This window comes from Aspergillus welwitschiae (assembly GCF_003344945.1).
Source record: "Aspergillus welwitschiae strain CBS 139.54b unplaced genomic scaffold BDQ94scaffold_7, whole genome shotgun sequence".
In the NCBI taxonomy this organism is placed as follows: Eukaryota; Fungi; Ascomycota; class Eurotiomycetes; order Eurotiales; family Aspergillaceae; genus Aspergillus; species Aspergillus welwitschiae.
This window is the reverse complement of record NW_020798701.1, coordinates 578,347-598,443: the sequence shown is the minus strand read 5'-3', so window position 1 is coordinate 598,443 and position 20,097 is coordinate 578,347. Positions and strand designations below refer to the sequence as shown.

Below are 20,097 nucleotides of genomic sequence, written 5' to 3'. Positions count from 1 at the left end.
GGTAGCACATGGCTTTTAGGTCATGGTACAGCACTTTCAGCATTTTTTTGTAGAATATTAGCTTTCATCATAACTAAGTGACGACGTTGGCATCGGGGAATTTAAATCTAAAACCCAAACATTAAACGCTTCACAAAGGTCTAACCCTACATCCAAAGCAAAGTTTATAACAGGTCCCAAAGTGCCTACATTAAATGCTCGTCATTTCACAGCACAAACAAACCGCATAAATCTTTGGTATAAGTCCACGCCCCCCAAAACAGACAAACAACAAAGGTTGGTAATACCGTGCGCAAAAAGAGAGCGAAAGCCGGGCTCGGTGGCATCTTTTTCATCTGCGGATACTGTGCATGCATTGAGTCAGACTCCCATATGCTTAACTCCGGAAAGATCGCCAAACTCACCTCGTAGACCCACCCTTCTAGGCCTGCAACATGCGTGGTCCACCACATGTAGAAGGAGCTCCAGGGGTATATCACCCAGTTATATCCGGTTTGGGGGTCTATAAACCACTACATAGGTCATGGTCAGCTGATAATTGTATTTCCCAACACCAAAAGGGAGAGTAGCATCATCAACAGCGACTAATATCAGTTGGCTAAATTAACGGGGCAGAGTTCCTTACACTGCGGCATGTGTTGTTAAACACTGTGTTTCTCAGCGCGGCCTGCAGCCTCTCGTTGTATGCCTTTTCGCTCGACATATCAGGTTCCACTGAGACAGCTGATCCGGCTATTATTGGTTTGATAACCCGGATAATGAGATCTGTGTAGCTGTTTCACGTTTAGCAGGTTATTAGCTCTTTGTAATAGGTCAAATCATTGGCTTGAAGGAACCACTTACTTCTCAATGGAGAATACTGCAGATGTATGCCCGCGACCGGAATTGGGACCCAGAATGTAGAAGAAGTTAGGAAACTCAGACATGCCGATACTCTCGTAAGCTTTGATGTACCCGGCTCTTTTCCAGGATTCTTGTCGACTGCGTCCACGGCGACCGCACAGATCGGTGTCGTACTGGGTCAGGGAGAACCCGCTGGCTAATACAATTACATCGGCAGGGTATGTTGCTCCTGATTTTGTTGAGACTGATCGTTCGTTAAGAGCGATGACTTCATCGTCGGTAAGGCGGACATTATCACGGTTAAGTGTTGAAATGTAGCCATCGTGATCGAATACCCGTCGCTGCATTGGAAGTTCGTTAGCCTGGATGCTGTGTCAATGTCGATGGAGGTACGTACCTTGCATCCGACTTGATAGTCGGCCAGTAGGAGTGGCCAGTACTTCTCTGCAAGTTGAGGTTAGAGTAGCTCATATAGGATTCAGGACTCGGCTCACCTGGCGCATTTTCTTTGACGTAACGCTCGCTTATTGCGGCGGTTTCTCTTCGCATTTCCGCTCCGGTCTTGGTCAGGTTGAATTGGGGGGTGGACGTTTCGAGGTATAGGAAGATCAAAAATCTGACGACAAGAAGTACACCGGGTACGTAGCGGAAGATATTCTGCCAAATTGGACTGATAGTGGTATTATTTCCCCCTGGGAGAAAATATTGTTTTGACTGGATGCGAGGATTATATATCAGAAATTCACCCTACAAGAGCATCGTGATAGCGAACTTACCCTCATAAATTGGGTAATTGACCGAACATCTTCTGCCACAGCTGGTACTAATTGTGTTGCTGAGGCTAAACAGTGTCAATCATTGATCTTCCATGCTGATGCAAAATGGAGCTTACCCCCATTTCCAAGCACTATTACATTCTTGTCCCGCAGAGACACGTTCTGATCCCACCTGGCTGTGTGAATGATATCTCCCTGGAAGCGGTCGACGCCGGGAACATTCAGTGGATTAGGGTTTGTCAATGCCCCAACCGCTGATATTAGTATGTTACAACGTTGTGTATACTCCTCGCCAGTTGTAACGCTCCGCAGGCTAACGAGCCAAGTATTGTCGTTGTCCTGCCAGGATGCCCCTATCCATTCCGTATTTCCCACCAGGTGACGGGACAGGTCGTACTCCATTACCACATTGTTGATGTATTGTAGGACCTCATCCCGCTTTGGAAAGAGGTTTGAGAAGTCTGGGTTAGGTGCAAAGGAGAGACTGTAGAACGCGGCCGGAATATCAACTCCACATCCTGGATCTGAGAATCTCAGGTCAGCGAGCGCGTTGTTCGTCCGGAGAAGATGAGAGGATAATCAATAATACATTTGTTTGCGAGCCACGTCCCACCAAAACCTGCGTCTCGGTCATAAATAACAAAGTCATCGCACTTCAACTCTCGTTTTAATTGACATGCCATTGCCAGTCCGGAAAACCCAGCCCCGACAATGATGACCTTGGGGAAAGAACAGAAAGTGCCGGAAGCCATAGGAACAAGATTTTATCTTTTTTGTTTCTGCTGCAAGAAGAAAGCACTGGCTGAGTGAAATTATCGCATGGGACGACTTAGCGGAAGCTGACTGGAGGTGTGATATAGATATATAAATAATTCTTGGGGATTTGGGCTGTGTGAAATCATGGTGGTACTGGCAATTATATATTGATCTATATGGATGAATGACAAAATTATCTCAGCTACTACACAACACCAATTAGAACGGCTCGCAATAAGCTTTCTCCTTTTGGAATAAATCGAAGTCTCCTGGGGTCGTGTTTAGTATCTTATTGCTTACAGCTGACCCACCAGGTTGGGCTGGGACCACTGCTTAGCGCGCCACGACATTGCACCGCAGTTGGCCCCCAAAACGGAACCTAATTACTTGTCCAATGAGGCACCAATCACGCGCGTCTGATACCTTATGACCCCATTTTAGCAAGATAACTCCTTCTCTCGGTGATATCTAGAAGGGCGCAGTCAGTGGAATGTGGGTAAGACGGCGTAGGAGTACCATCGGTCTACACCCAGAATGACTCGATTCCATCACTTGCAGATCCCGATCGTGAGTCAGAAATGCTTATTTTTCGCTGAACTTGTATAAGCATGGTGGGTAAGCTGGATCTACCATATCTCTGATACAGTTTCCATCCTACCCACGATCGGGCTCGGCTGCGGGAACGAAGTAGATCGGTACTAACGCTCCCTCACTTCACTACGAACAGTCTCCCGACGAGGCTTTTACGAAGACAACAATTATATTGACCGTGGGTTGTTTCCAGCGTCGTCTGCCAATTAACTACTCGTCTATCGGAGTTGCGGTCATGGTTGAGCGGAAGACATTCCTGTAGCACAGGTTGGGTGCGTGCTGTTGATAGGACATATGCTGTGTAAACCAGAGCCAAGCAAGGGACTTTACCACGACAAACTGTCCCGTCAGTTTCACGTGCACAGTTACAAGTAACTGATGCGATTACTTGGAAGGCTGCTGTGTCTGACAGTAATGTGTGGGTTTTTGTTCTTGATTTGCCAGTGGGGGTGAATGTCGTTGTTCCCACCAGAATAAGCTCGGTGATTGTGAAACCAATCCACGCTGTGATGATCACAACCGTAGATCATAGTCTGCTCCGTTCTGATTCAGGACGCACTAGGGGATCTTCCTTCGGCAATATCCGAAGCATATACTCTGGTACTGTGTGTCAGGTCGCAGCTGTCAACTTCCGCGGAGTCCAGATGCTGACAGCATATTGCCGACTCGCAAGGACTTTCCTTCTACGAGCCCGGTGAGATTTACAAGGCATATCTTTGTTTCAATCTGCACAAACATGGCTGTCAATTATGTGTCCTAAATCAGTGAGCTGCATGATGCATGCCATTTACGCGGTGTCCTATGTCCGACCATCTACATATGTCATTATTCCGAACATTTGAGAGTGAAGTTGGCCATGCGTGCCTTGCATCTTTCATATCACTACACAGATTAGTTATCATGTATTGATGAACTCAAGTTCCGTCAACACACAAGGTGCTGCGTAAGGTCGTGTGGATGACATGAGTCAGTCGGTGTTCGCAAAGGAATAACATGGAGACAAAGTTAAGATAGAAACCTAAATATAATTGACATTCCTATAATAAGGGTTTTTTATGATATTAGTACAGTCACTCCCGCTGCTCACAATATACTGATCGCCCATTTTGTAGTAATAGTGAGACGTTTTGGAGGCCCATACAAATAGATAGGAAAGGCAGTTGCTGACCATATTGAACCATCCAATCTCCCTCGGAGATGCATCTATATGCATTACCGGTGGTCCATGTTGCTTACCCATCTTCAACTTCGGCGTTGCCGACATACGCACGTTCCTAGTTAGATGGATGCAGCTGTCATACCCCAGTAGCAAATGGGATGGGACAACTGTCTTGTAGGGATAATGTTTAACTTCCCTTGCTAGCCAAGTGACGTGTATATGCCAGCTGCGAAGCACTGATCTACCCGATAGCAAGATTGCAATATCCTTTCTTTGATATTGTATGCATGATAATGTTTCTGGTACGGTCGCGGGCTGAGACTGGTGATAATTATTCAGCTTAACTTTAATCTATAGGAGGCTTTGAGTAGATATGCTTAAGTACCGCCAGCGTAGCATCCTGACTTCATGATTCTTATGACTAGCTCTGTGTGTTCAATCAGCATCTCTCGGTATCTCTTTCTGACATCATGCGTCTCCAGAATCTTGTGTACTTGATAATCGTTGCAGGGCATCTGATACTGAAGGCGGCACACGCTGGATTGCAAGATATCCTCAAGCTGTTAGCTTTGTTTGTCGTAGCTGGCATCCTATGCCTGCTCGTTAGACTGGTCATGGCTACTTTCCTGGGACAGCGCCTGGTTATACATAATCCCCACGTGCGACCAGATTTGCTAGGCAGGCCTCTTCTTTTTCCAGCCAAACTGTCCCACGCACGCAGGTTCCCTGCAAGTGAACGCTACAACTACTGGTATGACTACTTCATGGTAGGCGTCCCAGTGGGGTTTCGCGGTCGCATCGGAAACCTCATCTCTATAGACAATCAGCCAACGTCAGAGAGCATTTTGGAGAAATGCTGGTTTACCATCGACCCGGCTTACTATCTCGAACCTGGCAGTGGTGACCGAACGCTTGAGGAGAAATTGAATATCTTCTTGCACAACCTGGTACTATCCGACCCCTGCCTGCAATCTTGCAATTCCATCATTAACTTCTCTAGGGAGAGAACCCTCAGAAATTCCCATACGCTTACATGATCAGCGTCCCGCGGTTCTTATGGTGGCAGAAAAGTGCGATCAGCTACTGGTATCTCTACTCACCGACGCGGGAGTTGACTGCAATGATCATGGAGATCAACAACTCTTTCTACGAGAAGAGAAACATTTTCTTCCGCTTGACTGGGGACGGTATGCCTATTGACGAGCCACCATCTCCTTCGTCGACGATTATAGCCTCAGCCAAGGGTACCAGGGAGTCGGTATCTCTTCGCTCCCACTCCCCCGCTTCCAGTAGAAAATATTACAAAGGTTACTGGGATAAAGTAATCTTCGGTTCGCCTTTCGAGAAAGTGGAGGGTTATATGCTTGCAAAGACTGTGGACATTCTGAGAGGTCCGTCTCTCCAGTCCACCTTGAGCTCCAACAACCCGGATGGTCAGGTGAAAGTCACAAGTCGTCTTGCATCTTGGGGTAATCCCGTCGATCCCTTGACGGCCAGTGGTTGGGATATTGCTCGGTTCATTTCCCGTTGGACGCATGTCGGAGCATTGTCTGCACCCCGGATTGTCAAGGAGGCTTTGCGAATTCGCTTTCGTGGTAATCTAAAGTATCTACAAAGGCCTGAGATTCACCCAGGGACGAATCCACGGAAGGAAACTAATGTTGAAAGGTCAGTCATATCTCATCTTCCTTTTGATTATAAGTTCCTAACATCTTTCAAATGAGGCAGATACTTGGAACTATTCTTCCGAGAATATCTGTCTGAACTCGCCGCTCATTGTACATTTCCACTGTGCATCGAATACATACCACCAAGATCGATACACTTCGATCGCCTTATGTTCAACTCTTTTATTCCCCCCACATCCCACCCCAGACCCGTTCTGGAAATCGAAATCTTGACTCCACGATTCTATACCTCTTTCACCGAGTACCCAGATGCCAAAACCGCCTTCGCTAGAGAAACAGCAGTGCGTCCCACAAACTCGGATCCAGATTCCCGCTACCTCAATGTATCCGATCCTTCCCTTTTAGACAAACTTCTTGATACTTCAGGCTTGTCTATAGAGGCGAGCTTGAGCACAACCAGCAACTCCATATCGAACTATCACACAGACCAGCATGGGATAGCAACAGCGCTTCTTCGGTTCATAATTTCGAAACTGCGCAGCTCTTCTCGTGAGACAGTCATCGATCGATTCGTCTTTCAAGACCATGGGCGGTTTTCCCCGTCTCAACGGTGGAATTACCTGGTTAATGTTTTGCACTATCACTTGTCCCATTGTCTTCCCATTGAGTCTCAGGCAATTGTAATGCTGGGTTTCATCACTGCCCGTGCAATGATAGTAGGTGGTCTCTTAGACGCTTTCTACACTCTCTGGGCGCAATGGGTTCGTGACGAGACGGGCATAACTCCTGCTACAGGCGCTTTAATGTTTGCTGGTTGGGATATGATAAACAACTATATCGGGCAGTATTACACAAATCCCTTTGCATGGGGGGAAGGTCTGTGAGGACAGAAAGGCCGGTATGCGTGGCGTATAGCACACTACATGGGACAAGGACATACGGAAAAGTGTGGTGATATACATACTATATGCTATAGAAGGATCAGAAGTCAACTGTGTTGGATCTAGGCCTCAGTCAAGATTGGTAGTATGGATACAGAACGATGAAACTCACGCAAATACCCTAATTAATGGGGACCGATTCGCTATGTAAACCTACCAAAGATGCCAGATGACATGCACAATATAGTACAACATACTCCAGACGGAAGGGCAATCTTAGAATGTGAGATACTGGAGCAGAATCAGTTCAAGGATTTCTGAGACACCAATATTTAACTAGCTTGAGAACACGATAACCAAGAATCTCCGCTTACAGGGGTCCCAGGGAAGGCCCACTGATTATCAACCAATTGGGAATGTGATTACCAAAGAATACATTGGGCCATATAACATCGGAGTAGTTCCAACTGAAACAGTCATAGTGCCTTAGTGCCCCGTTTCTCGACGGTGAGTGAAATCATTTGACGGTGCCCTTCGAGGGCTTGTCTCGGTCCTTCCGCTTCTGGGATCCCGACCACGCCGGTTCTGCGAATATCTAGTTGTGCAACTTATTTCAAGCGGTTGTACAGCTGGGACGCCCATTTTACACTGTCTCAAACCATATAATATGATTTGAATCATGCACTAGTGATTTGTAGGCAAGTAGTCCTTGAGGTGCGAATAACAAATTGAGCAAGGTTGGGTGATAAGTACAGAGCGCTGGCTTCGGGTTCAGCCGCCTCACAAGGCTGAGACTTGAGCTCACCGATGAATATCATTTCCTGTGCTGGAGAACCGGAACGCCCCGCATGATGGCGCTAAGCTTTAGGGGATTTTGGAGGGCGGAACTCCACAGCCGCCAGGCACGGAGGTATTAATGAACTGGGCGATGCCATAAATCCGGCGTCCACAAGTCTCTACCTTCGAGTTGGGTTCATGAGAAAGGAACTGGTTCGGTCCTATCATGATACCCAGAATGTCCTGCATTCCGTTCCTCGAATCACCACTAGTGCCTTCTGCTCGCCATTCCATCAACATGCTTCGTCTTCTGGTTATCTCGGTCCTCTTTGCTACAGCTCTCGGGTACCGTCTAACAGAGTACACAGGCGAGCGCTGCACAAGAGCTGAAGCTGGAGTTCATCGACTTGCAGGACCCAGTGCGTGCAGCAAACTCAGCAATATCAATGCAAAGTCAATCCTTCTGAAAATTGACAATATCTACGATGACCAACACTCCGTCATTGTCTACGAGAATGACAACTGCACAGGATCCATCCTCGGAGTCATTAATAATATGAACGGCTGCATGAACCTACATGGGCTCAACAACATCGTCGGCAGGTCCGTCAAGGTGATCTCCGGTACCGTGGAATCCGAAGTACTTAAAAATGAAGGCTTCGAGACCAATCACCTATACAATCTTCCTGCGCAGGATGCAAACCACATCATGGTCCCGGTCGCCCATGCTTTCTTCCGCACTGTTGACATATCCCACTATGCGGACGACGGTAGTTACGACGACGAATCCTTTGACATGTTCGAAACCACTGAACTCGATCATGTCCTCCGCTTGCAGAGCAGCGTCGCCATGCCCCTGGCAGAATCCGTCAGCTCAACATCCATCCATCTTGAAAGGGCCGATCTACTAGAGCGGATATTAGGAGGGTTGGAGGGGTTGGAGGCGGCAGCGAATTCATTTGCGATGCAAGTATCAGAGAAAATGAGGGTTATCTATACTTCATCAGCCTACCTCGCACAGGAACTGGAGAATAAGTTTAAAAGTGCCGCCGAGCGAGCATCAAGCAGGGGAGATTCCGACTTCTCACACTCCCAGAAGAAGATGGGACGTCTGGTCAGGAGATTGATGGACTCGGCTCAGTCGCAGGGCCTTATCAACGCGCAATGGCAATTGAAAGATAAATGTGACAGAACTTGGGAGGTGACACTCAAGATGAGGGATCACAATGAGGATGAGGGCAGGTCATTTTGGAATTGGTAATGCCAACCATCTCATTGTGGCATTATAGGTGACTTATTTACTCCCTAGCCATGGAGTCTCCTAAACATCCACAATTCAGCATCATCAAAGTCCGTTGGTTATGCGTCTATTTGCCTCCATTTAATCATATAATTCACTACATGCAAACCTATTTTGCTGCTAACACCCCTAAGCATAAGCCATATCAACGGGATAATAAATGCCACTCCCTCTTAATCTTAGTTCCCATCCCATAGCAACATTGTTTACATGATTTAATAACATCAGAATATGGTGCTTGTAAACCGCTTGACCCACATAACAAGTCCGATGTGGTGTAACGGCTAACATCGCCGTCTTTCACACGGCAGCTCGGGGTTCGATTCCCCGCATCGGAGTTCTTCTTTTGTTTTTCTTTCCGCGGCAAACACAATTTCCCATGATCAAGGTCTTCTTCAACTGCTACAGAGTAATAAGATACCTTTTCTTTTTGCTGTCGTTATTACTACTTACTTTATTGGCTTATATTTATCCATCATTAGTATCAGTATAGAAATTTACACTACATTGTATCGGAATTGACGACCACAACTGAATTTATTGTTCTGTTATCCATCATGTGGATCCTTATATATCTTGCGAGTAACGAAGGCTTGAACAATAATCCACGTTACTAAAACCTTACAGAAATCGAAGTTCTCCAGGTAAGATAAACTCAAATATTCAGTTGAGATTATCGTAATGAGAACTATTCTTCTATAAGAAAAAAAAGCATAGTAAATCGGATGAAATCTAAATTCTACGAAACAAAGCTAATAATCACTTAATCCGCCCCCCCAACAACGGCAAAAAGAAAAACTCCCCAGCACTACCAGTCTCCCCCTGCAATCCTTCCAAATAAGCCGCAACCCCATCATCAATCCCATAATCAGCGGCCCTAGCCAACCATTCCTTCCATTTCAGCTCCTGGAATTCCACCCCCTCCTCCTTCTCCAAGAACTTCCTCACTTCAATCGCTTTGAACCGCTTCTCCCCACAGACATGCGAGTATTGTACTGCATTCCCACAATAATCACCGCTACCACTATCATGAACAACCCTTCCCACCACCATCGCAGCCGCCTTCTCCACCCCAATCAGATTAATATACCCCCTCCAGGAGCCAGTCTCAGGTGTAGCCCGCATTTCTCTACTCAGATCCAACACAGACTCGATAACACCACCACTCGTCGCTGAAATAGCCATATCCCCCTCTCCAGTGATAGCTGTAGGACGATAAACACGAACCGGGACATCAGTATATCTCGCACTAGCCTTCTCAAGGAAAACCTCGCTAGCCCATTTACTTGCCGCATAGCCCACTGTATGTCCACTGGCCGAGCCGTCCGTGGGTGGGGGGTAGCTTGCTACCGAAGCTTCGGGATATTCGTCTTTCTTGGATAGAGACGTGACGCTAGCGGTGGAGATATAGTGGAAGGGGATGCGGCGGGGAATGCATAGACTGAAGAGGAATTTGGTGGAGTGGACATTGGGGGCACGCAGCGCGGAATACGGCTTCAGGGATGACACGTCGGCGCCGTTGTGGATGATACAGTCGACGGTGGAGGCGAGGCGAGTGGCTTCGACTTCTGTGAGGCTGAGGGTTGGATGCGAGAGGTCGCCACTGTAGAGGTGGACTTTGGGGGATGAGAGGTGCGGAAGGTGTCGGGGGGAGCCGTCTGCGTTGGGGCGGATGGCGAGGCAGTGGATGTGGGTTATGGATGGTATTGAGAGGAGGTGGTTGAGGAGTGCAGTGCCATAGAAGCCTGTTGTGCCGGTGAGGATAACTTCTCGAGGCGGGTGTGCGGGGTGATTGAGAGGGTCTGGGATGGCGATGGAGTCATCGAAGGAGCTGGGAATAGCGGTTTCGATCTCCCAGGATCGTGTTGGGAGGTGCTTGTGCTAAAGGAGGTGGGGATGATGCTCGGTGCGCAGTTGTGGCCGCTCCAATCAACTGAGGCATCTCGCTGAGTGTTGAGCATTGGAAGAGATGCACCACCGGGATGCTGACAGTCGTGATCGCTCGAATGCGTCCCTGTAGCCTTAGGATCTGCAGCGAGTTGCCTCCTAGGTCGAAGAAATTGGACCGCGACGTGATAGGAAGCCCCGTTACCGGGAGAAGTTCTTCCCATAGCTCTTTCATTTTCATTTCGACGATGTTCAGCGCACCTGATGTAGAAGTTGTTATTTGCCGTTGATGGATCTGAAGTTTGCCCAGTGCTGTCCGGTCAACTTTGCCGCTGCTGGTCAACGGGATGCGGTCGATAACGGTGATCACCGTGGGTTTGGCGTATGCGGGAAGAGGAAGCCCGCTACGCAGACTGTCGAGGAAAGAGTCAACATTGACTGGGGAGTCAGAGGTGGTGGAAAAGACCACGAATGCTACAAGGTACGGCTCCGGTTGCCCCTTAGCAATCACTGCAGCCTCCCGTAGCACACCCTGGGACGCCCGGACAAGGACGCTGGAGATTTCCCCAAGCTCCAGACGCATCCCCCGCAGCTTGATTTGCGAGTCACCCTTCAGTCGCCCGCGGTACTCCAGTTTACCGTCGGGCAGTATGCGGCCGTAGTCTCCAGTCTTGTAGACCCGGACGCCGTTGAAGTCCCGGAAACGCGCCGAGGTTTCATCCTCTCGATTCCAATAACCAAATGATGATACAGCGCCACTGCTAATGCAGATCTCGCCTGGCCATCCTGTAGCTACCGGCTGCATTTGGCCGTCCAAGATGTGGATGGCATAAGCGGGTAGCGTTTCTCCAACTGGGATAGGACCGTGACTTCCAGAAAGGTTTGCTCTCTTGTAGTCGATCTCTCCCATTGTGCAGGCGACAGATGCCTCGCAAGGCCCATACGCGTTGATAAGTCTGAGACCGGAGATACTGAGTCTGGAAAAGCCTTGAAGTGTGCTAGAACCCATTTTCTCCCCACCGCACAAGGCATATTTCCAGGATGTGCACTTGCTTAGCACGGAGGGGATAAGAAAATCGATCCGAGAGCCACAGAAATCCGGGTACAGTTCAATACCATTGGTACTCTTATTTTTATTATTGATAAAATTTCTTTGTGTTTGTATGCGCCTCCAACCAATGTGTATTCTACTAGTTGATGCTTAGTGGCAAAGGCTATTTCGAGGGTAAAAGCATTATGTTTAGGTTGAAAGTATGCAGATGCTATTTTTTTTACTAAAATAGGTTATCTTTCCAAGGCACCGGATAACATATATACATAGTCAATGGTTCTTTTGCCGTTGACAGGAAGAATCCGCAATGGTAAAAACCAAAGGCTGGTCAGGATGAAGGAAGAAAACCTGAAGGAAAACATCGTTCGTACCAGAGAACAATAGGTATTTGGGGGCAGCCATGGCATGTATAAAGCTCCTTTAGACCAATGCACAGGACATATGTAGAGTGAAAAGGCCCGCTGGGCGGGTCTTTCGGCTAGAATCATGACTTTCTCTATTTCAAAAACCCCAAGGCGCGAAATGAAAGTATGAGTGGATAACAAAGTCTCTCAATGACTGGCAGTAATTTTACCACGACGATCACCCAACCTGTTGTAACACTCCCATGTTCCATAAACGCAATTTGCGGTGGGGACGCCGTCTGGGGCTGAAATCTGGCACGTAACTTTTCCCTGCGACTAGTCCGGGGGGCAATCAGACCACAATTCGAGACCAGTAAAGTCCCAATCTGCCAGATGATCTAAAAGCATTCATCTAACTTTCCTTGAAATGATGCTAAACAGAGAGGGATCCCTTACGATTTTACCATGAAGATCGCCCAAGTTAGCTTCAAGACGCATGTATTCGAATTTCTGCCGCTCTGGAGTTATTTTTCCCCGGATAATTTATTTTAACTCCAACGCAATATTGGAGCGGCTTTGCTTTGCTTTCTTTGTTTTCTCTAGTGGCTGTTTTAGATTGGCAATGCGAATAGCCACTTTGATAATTTAGCGAGATGCTATTTCTGAACTAGTACTCAATTACCCAGATAGTAGAGGGAAGCCTGGCATTGTCATGACTCGTGTTAGGTTCCTGAGCCGATGAAAGCTCGGTAATTTACTCATGAAGGGGCGCAGATATTTTACACTTAAAAAATTACTATACTTCTCATTCAAAAGATTAGCTGGCTTTTTCTCTCTATGCATCGTATTAAAAGAAATAACACATCCCAAAGACCCAGAGTTACAGGCCCAAGCTCCCCTGCCGCGCAAGCTTAAAATATCCACTAAAGTTAGGGTGTGTCTCGATGACAGTGGGTAATTTTACCACGAGGATCGCCCAAGCTAGTATAATACATCTAGTGAATTGATCACGGCCTGATACCTAGTAGAAGTTCCAAATACACAAGGGATATAATACAGACTGGGTTGAGATTTTACTAGCCTTTTCTACTTGTGGGCTATATACCTGCCAAGCCCGACGGCGTACTAAACATACATTCTATTGTATTTTTACATAGTCTCCGGTTCGTTGCAAGTTGAATTTGTTCCTTTTTATAGCTATTATCGGTGTTGACAAATATCAGGTGTCAGCGACACAGGCCGTCGATCCTGCCACGTCTTTGTCTTGTGGCAGAATCCAGATTTTGCTCAGGTAGATCCTATAGAACTATATCGACACCTGGGTGCAACGTGCACAAACTGAGGTAATAAGATGTCTCTCGCTAATAAAGTATAAAGCTATTCTATAATCTTTCCGAGTTACGGCGCTATATGACAAACCTATTAGATCAGTGAAATGTACGATGCTCTTGTTAGCCTCGGATAACATTGAATGAATGATGCCGGTATCAATGCTTGAGACCGAGAAAGGCCCGCCCGTATACCGCATAGTTAGTTAGTTAAACTCGGTGTATTAATCAGCTGTTTGCCCAGCCCATTTCTGCCACAGTAGCATAGTGTACCCCGTGACCCATAACGTCCACCACCCCTTCTAGAATGCAAACACCGATTGAGCACGTTCCCTAGGTTCACAGTTCCGTCATATCAGGGTCATCTAATCTGCCGTATGTTTTGAGAGAATCTCGAGCTCCAAAACTCTACAATAATTTTGGTCAGTCGGTTTTATAATTTCATCAGGAAGAATGCAAAGGCCCCAGAGAAGGAGAATTTCACGATCGGTGAAAACGACCAAGCAACATCACATTTGAATGAAACTACATTGCTCCGTGTTTATTCCGTTTCTCGCTCTTCTCTCTCTCTATTTTTTCTCTTTGGCTAGACTTCACCAACTAATCAATGCTTACACGATGATAGCTTCATCCATTGAATCAAACTGACCCCGCAAAGCTGACTGAACCAACCCCTCCGGTGCTGTTGCTACTGCCAGTTTGAATTCAATATCCTATAACCCACCCTGCTCAATGATCACCCTTTTGTCGACTGCCCTGTTCGGCAGCCAAGTATATGCCGCTACGCAGACCGTGTTAGGGCCAGAGGGGGCTGATCCCTTTACGGTGTTTCGCAGCCCACACTTACCGGCATATTCAATTCGCATCCAGGAGCAGAATGACTCGATCTGTGATGCTCGTTCACCCCAATTCACTGGTTGGCTCGACATTGGCCCGAAGCATCTTTTCTTTTGGTATTTTGAAAGCCAGAATGACCCCTTCCATGATCCCCTAACGCTATGGATGACTGGGGGCCCAGGAGATTCGAGTATGATTGGACTTTTCGAAGAAGTTGGCCCTTGCCGGATTAATGAGTTTGGGAATGGAACAGATCACAACCCCTGGGCCTGGACCAAGAATTCATCACTTCTTTTTGTTGACCAGCCAGTCGATGTCGGGTTTTCCTATATCGATGAGGGCTATGAGCTGCCTCATGACTCACGTGAAGCCGCGGTGGACATGCATCGGTTCTTGCAATTACCTTGTGATACACTGTGTAGGGCCGGTACATTCCTTATCTGGCGACCCAAATCTTGGAACAAAATGAACTGTATAAAGATAGCCCCAGGATACCGCTGAAATCGTGCTTGGTGGGTAACGGATTCATGTCACCCAAGGATGCAACGTTCGGGTATTGGGAAACACTGTGTACTACTAACCCAGGAGTCCCATCTCCTATCTTCAATGAAACTAGGTGTGATATTATGGCGGCGAATATGCCGCACTGTATGGATCTATATGACATATGCATTCAACACTCAGACCCCGCGATATGTCATGCGGCCCAGTCCGTCTGTTACGATGGTGTTGTAGGGTGGTATGATAACGAGGCCGGCGCTGATGGCCGTAACAGATTTGATAGTGAGTTGTTATCATCAGAGGCTCATGGCCAAATTATTGCTAAGGATGACGACAGTCACTGCACCTTGTGAGATCGACGAAATGTGCTATATCGAAGCGGCTCTAATTGAGAGATATTTGAATTCGCCATCTGTTTGGGAGGCCCTGTCGCCACCACAACAGGTTACCGAATACAAATTCGTCGCTACTTCTGTTATTGATGCATTTGCTCAATCAGCGGACGGCATGGTGTCGAGCTCGAAGCAGACCGCTTTCTTACTCGCAAATAATGTTGACTTCTTAGCGTATCAAGGCAACCTTGATCTCGCCTGTAATACGGCTGGCAACCTACGTTGGGCGAACTCGCTTTCTTGGAAAGGCCAGACAGAATTTACAGCAAAGCCCTTACTTCCGTGGGTCTCGATCAACTCTGGGAGCCAGGAACCTGTGGGGGTTGCGAAGGAAATTCAGGTTTCGGTCGGTGAAGGGACGGACGAAACGCCACGCTTTGCCTTTGTGACTGTGGACAACGCTGGACACCTGGTAAGTCAAAGTAAAATTAGGAGAGAGGGGTTTAATGACCCAGTTGGCTAACGAGTAGTGTTGGTACTATGGTAGTTGCCCCAAGATCGGCCGGATGTAGCGCTTGACATGATGATTCGCTGGATTACTGGGGCATCCTTTGTTTAACAAGGAACAGTTGCGGGACTCAAAGATTTCAAACTGACCTACTCCGTACCTTTTATGAAATGGGCCCGCTGCCTAGGTCAAACAAGGGTGCTCGGGCAAACAATACCAGTTTTGGACTAGGGTCCATCTGCTCTCATCAGCCCTTCGTAGCTTGGACTTTTGTCCATGCCCCTGCTGCCTCGGTCCATCACACGCCCGCTCCCCCCATTTCCTTTCCTTCCCTTCTCTTTTCGTTTTGTTACGCTTGAGTGCCCGATCTTCCCTGCATGCTATGCCTATTTCAGTGTACCCAGTTTGGTTTTTTGTCCGAGGAAGACAATCATCCATGCCAAGCGCCGTGCGCTGGGGCTGATCAGGCTTGGATTAGGCACGATCCATTCTAATTTGCCATGGGCCGCTCGTAGTATGTGGATCAGGTACTGAGAGGTTTACGTACTTAGATACGTTCTCAAGATCGGACTTTTGTTTTCTGGCCACACATGGCGTCAGGTGGGTTCATTGTTATTTAAGATTGCAAGCTGTTACTGGTTGTTATGTGTCTGGATCTAGCTGCAAGGCTGGCCAGAAATCTAGCACATGTTGCCCGGACGAGGGACCATTCGCCGTCGACAAGTTTTAGGTAACAGTAAAGAGGGTTATTTTGGGGGTCCAAGCCAAATCCCTGGCCGTAGTGAGGGGTAGGTGTCATTGCAGCGGCAGCCAGGCTCACGGACGTGCGCGGCGTCCGGGGCGATTACGAGGCTGCATTTGGTAATTAGTAGGGTCAAGCCCATGGTTAGGTGATTATTACAGGATAGCCCGGGACTGAGGCCCGTCAAGATCCGAGATTCAGATCAGTTAAACTAATCTCTTAACTGTAACCTATCCTTAACCATACGGTTAAGAGAATTCTTATATCTTAACCTAACCGTCAGGTTACAGTTAAGGTTAGGTTAAGATATAACAGTCAGGTATAACCACTCTACTCTGGAAAAAAAATTAATATTAAAATAAATTAACTAGCTTATTATAATCCAGCAGATCATAGAAATAACATGTGGTTATAAATTATATAAACTAGATGAGATTATATAATTCACTTCTATAATACATCTTACTGGCCCCTCCGATACTAGGAAAAACCAGTAATCAGTTCAAAACAGGACGGTAGCTAGTGCTCGCACATATAATTAAACTTATCACGTCTCTTACAACGCCCCTAACACTTGTTCTCTGATATAACTGAAGTATTTTAAAGTAAATACTTAATATATAAAAACCTCTGAAGCAGACAGCTAAAATAAATAATATTATTTAGATTTTATTTAATCTTCTTTTTATAGTCTACTACTCTCTATACAATCCTATTCTATTTATAAAATATTATAATATATTAATAATTTTATATAAAATAGACTAGCTCTATCTAAGTAAGTAAGTATATTTTTATTTAAATAATCAGAGCTGCCGGACATCAACATCCATAAACCAGCTGAAATAAATATTGTTTTTATTAAGTGCTGTACTTTAGCTATTCTAGCCGCGGATCTATTTAAAAGAAAATTTAATTAATTAAATATTATAGTTTTTACTTAACTAATAGAGAAGATTTACATCCAGTTACTCAGCTAGAGAAATCTTATAGACTGTATTCTCTAATCTATCTAAGCTTTAGGGATCTGTATCCCCCATAACACCACAATTCAGCGATCATCCACCTTGCTTGTTTACCTCCAGGTCATTGCATAGAGCCTATATGATTTAGACACAAGACAGAATTGATACATACGACCACAGGGTGTGGAAAACAGGGCTTCCCGTCCGCTCAGCCGTACTTAAGCCACACGCCGGGAGGTTAGTAGTTGGGTGGGTGACCACCAGCGAATCCCTTCTGTTGTATGTTTTTGTTTCTTGGATTTATTTTTCCATTTTGCTTGTTACTGACCACTTACCAGAGATTGAGTTGTAATCACGCTCTTGATTTGAGTTTGCAGATAGTCTGGTAAGGTGAGCAAAGCAAATGTTCTACATCCTGTAGTCTTTAAAACGCAGGAGCGAGTAAAGCAGGCTATAGACATGAGATATAAAGAAGGTTTGGCCAGAAAGAAAGTCAGGTAGTGGAAAATAGTAACATAGGAGGCAAATAAATTCGGCTTATTGATCCCTTCCACTGTACGCTGACCCCTTTCTTATTTCTGGCAATTCGTGAAAATTAGAACCGCTATATCATGAGGCTCTACTGACGTTGTATAGTCATGCAGGAAGCAGCCCAAATAGTGTCCTGTCCAAACATCAATAATTCCATACCTGTGCTGTTGAAGACCCGGAATCTCTGAAAAGAGAGCTGTCTTATTCTTGGCGGTACTGGCCGTGTTAAGGAGAGCAACAAACATTCCTTGCTGGCTTTCTCCCGCCCAGTATTCAGCCGGAAAGCTAGCATTATAACTCCAGTCTGGATTAGTGCCCCATTTGAAAGGAGCAGCTGACTTCCCGTAAACAGGGTCCTGGTTGAATGCCAATAAGTAGGGGTTCGTAAGCAATGACAATTGGTCAGCGCTTAGGTTGGACAATTTCGAACCAATAATGAGTGGTGACTTCATCAGTGCCCAAAGTGCGAAGTGCGAACGCTGCTCAGGGAAAGTAAGACCGTTATTTCCGACCTCTAGCATATCAGCGTCTGAATGAATGCTGCGAACGGATTAGCTGACACTCAACTCCCGGGTTGGGTCATAGGGCCTTCCGCTTACCCGAAATCATTATAGTTCATGAGAAATGAGTTCTCGTTGAGAATAAGCAGCACATAGTCCCAGCTCGCTTTTATATCCTTGCTCATACGAAAGGATGCCCCGACTCCTGTTGCCCAGGTTTGGACCTCGGCAAAACCCCAGGGGCACAAAGCATAGAGGATGGAGTGGTTCTGCCTTTGTAGCGCATCCTTCATCCGACCGTATCGTACTGCTGTCAATGACTTGGACCAATCATATCCTGGAGGCGCTGGGTTCGTGAGGCCAATACAGGTATCATTTTGCATGTCTGTCCAGCGGTCGGTACAAGAATTGTACTGATCAGTCCAGTTCGAAGGAACACCGCAATTGTCATACTTCAGATAGTCAACCCCCCATGATGCGAAGGTGGCGGCGTCGATGTCCTCATACCCTAGACTAGCTGGATACCCAGCACAGGTAGTGGTTCCTGCACTGCTGTAGATGCCTAACTTCAATCCCTGACTATGGAGAGTACTGGCTACTTCACTGATTCCATTAGGAAAGTTGGCTGGATCAGGGATTATTTGTTGGGTGACATTGTCCCGGCCACTTTTGACAGACCAACAATCGTCGACTGTGGCTTGTTAGAAACTGCGTATTTTAGTGAGCATACGGGAAGGGTAAATACTGTTAACGTAATTATAGCCTGCTTTTAGAAGGCCGAGATTGATTAGTTGCTCGGCTGTGCTGAGCAGTATCTCCTCGCTAATATTGCAACCATAGGTGTTCCAGGGGTTCCAGCCCATAGCAGGAAGCTTTCCCTGATAGGTAGCCCCACAGTCAGCTTATTATTATTGTTCCGAATAGGAGTGGTTGAACATTTCATACCATATAGTCGCCGCTGTTCAGGGCAAGGGACGGCCATGAGAGCGAGAAGGCAACCAGCAACCACACACAAAACATACTACTTGTAAGTCTGCAAGCTTGTGACAACATTGAATAAGTTTATATGCAGGAGAATAGCTTATACTAGGTTCTACGTTCATGGTGGGACTTGAAACTGCATATATACTGGCGTTGACAACATACTTTTCCGTCTGGAAAGGGAACGGAGCGTGTCCAGACCTCCCCCACCGCAGGAAGCATTGAGACAGCAGATCGGTTGATTTTGAATTACCCAGGAGACGATCCCTTTCTGTCGCTTCCAGTGACAAGAAAGAAAACCTGTATACGCTTCAATGGGTATATACCTGGGTGGAATCTCATGGTCAATGATGGTATGAGCCGAACCAGCCAATTGTGGAGGATGGTTCCAGTCTAACTTCCCGAGAGCGGGTCAAAAAGCGGCCCGCTGGAGGCGCTAATAGGCAATGGATCGCCTGCGTCGTCATTAGCGTCAGGGCATGCTTCTACCGAAAGAAAAAATTGGCGAGGTCTCGTTCTCGTAGACTGTGTACACAGATTTTGCAAGTGGAGCGCTCAAAATCATGTCTCCCTTTGGGCTCGATCTAGGGTCTCGCTAAGCTTCTTCTCGGGAATTTATCGTCGCTCTCTAAATTTCCCAAATTAGGCTAAAAAATTGTTGGTGCTTGAACCAATGATAATACACACGCTTCACATCCACAACATGTGGTGGCATGTGGCATGAAATGATGATAGCAGAACATTCGGGACGTTGGGAATTTTCATCACCCCTGAAGGATCGACTCTTCTAGTGACGCGGCTGAAGATCCCCTCAATTTACTGAAGGTAGTATTTATATAAGAAAGAATGCTAGAGGGAAACAAGCCCTTCATTATGGTT

The 20,097-nt window shown here is 46.6% G+C and overlaps 6 protein-coding genes and 1 non-coding gene across 7 annotated transcripts; 4 read left to right on the top strand and 3 right to left on the bottom strand.

Moving 5' to 3' along the window:
- Window positions 1-206: 206 nt before the first annotated feature.
- BDQ94DRAFT_157766 (flavin-containing monooxygenase) lies at window positions 207-2,371 on the bottom strand (the record flags this gene model as incomplete). Its single annotated transcript, XM_026768804.1, has 9 exons — window positions 207-344; window positions 405-512; window positions 626-773; window positions 844-1,184; window positions 1,241-1,287; window positions 1,338-1,557; window positions 1,620-1,684; window positions 1,736-2,143; window positions 2,209-2,371. The coding sequence occupies 9 exons, from the start codon at window positions 2,369-2,371 to the stop codon at window positions 207-209; spliced, it is 1,638 nt and encodes a 545-aa protein (XP_026629263.1).
- Window positions 2,372-4,595: 2,224 nt separating this feature from the next.
- On the top strand, window positions 4,596-6,637 carry BDQ94DRAFT_167860 (uncharacterized protein; the record flags this gene model as incomplete). The annotated part of the gene is made up of 3 exons (XM_026770918.1): window positions 4,596-5,072; window positions 5,126-5,793; window positions 5,854-6,637. 3 exons carry the CDS (start codon window positions 4,596-4,598, stop codon window positions 6,635-6,637), a joined length of 1,929 nt encoding a protein of 642 aa, XP_026629262.1.
- Window positions 6,638-7,649: 1,012 nt separating this feature from the next.
- Window positions 7,650-8,672, top strand: BDQ94DRAFT_167859 (uncharacterized protein; the record flags this gene model as incomplete). The annotated part of the gene is made up of 1 exon (XM_026770917.1): window positions 7,650-8,672. One exon carries the CDS (start codon window positions 7,650-7,652, stop codon window positions 8,670-8,672), a length of 1,023 nt encoding a protein of 340 aa, XP_026629261.1.
- A 305-nt stretch (window positions 8,673-8,977) lies between these two features.
- BDQ94DRAFT_t82 lies at window positions 8,978-9,049 on the top strand. The gene has a single exon. It is a non-coding gene; the product is annotated as a tRNA-Glu (tRNA).
- Window positions 9,050-9,470: 421 nt separating this feature from the next.
- BDQ94DRAFT_167858 (uncharacterized protein) lies at window positions 9,471-11,607 on the bottom strand (the record flags this gene model as incomplete). Its single annotated transcript, XM_026770916.1, has 2 exons — window positions 9,471-10,592; window positions 10,687-11,607. The coding sequence occupies 2 exons, from the start codon at window positions 11,605-11,607 to the stop codon at window positions 9,471-9,473; spliced, it is 2,043 nt and encodes a 680-aa protein (XP_026629260.1).
- Window positions 11,608-14,053: 2,446 nt separating this feature from the next.
- Window positions 14,054-15,610, top strand: cp8 (putative carboxypeptidase Y; the record flags this gene model as incomplete). Its single annotated transcript, XM_026774869.1, has 4 exons — window positions 14,054-14,533; window positions 14,581-14,941; window positions 14,997-15,463; window positions 15,539-15,610. 4 exons carry the CDS (start codon window positions 14,054-14,056, stop codon window positions 15,608-15,610), a joined length of 1,380 nt encoding a protein of 459 aa, XP_026629259.1.
- Window positions 15,611-17,778: 2,168 nt separating this feature from the next.
- On the bottom strand, window positions 17,779-19,257 carry BDQ94DRAFT_157763 (glycoside hydrolase family 27 protein; the record flags this gene model as incomplete). Its single annotated transcript, XM_026768803.1, has 4 exons — window positions 17,779-18,277; window positions 18,337-18,928; window positions 18,983-19,115; window positions 19,183-19,257. 4 exons carry the CDS (start codon window positions 19,255-19,257, stop codon window positions 17,779-17,781), a joined length of 1,299 nt encoding a protein of 432 aa, XP_026629258.1.
- Window positions 19,258-20,097: the final 840 nt, after the last annotated feature.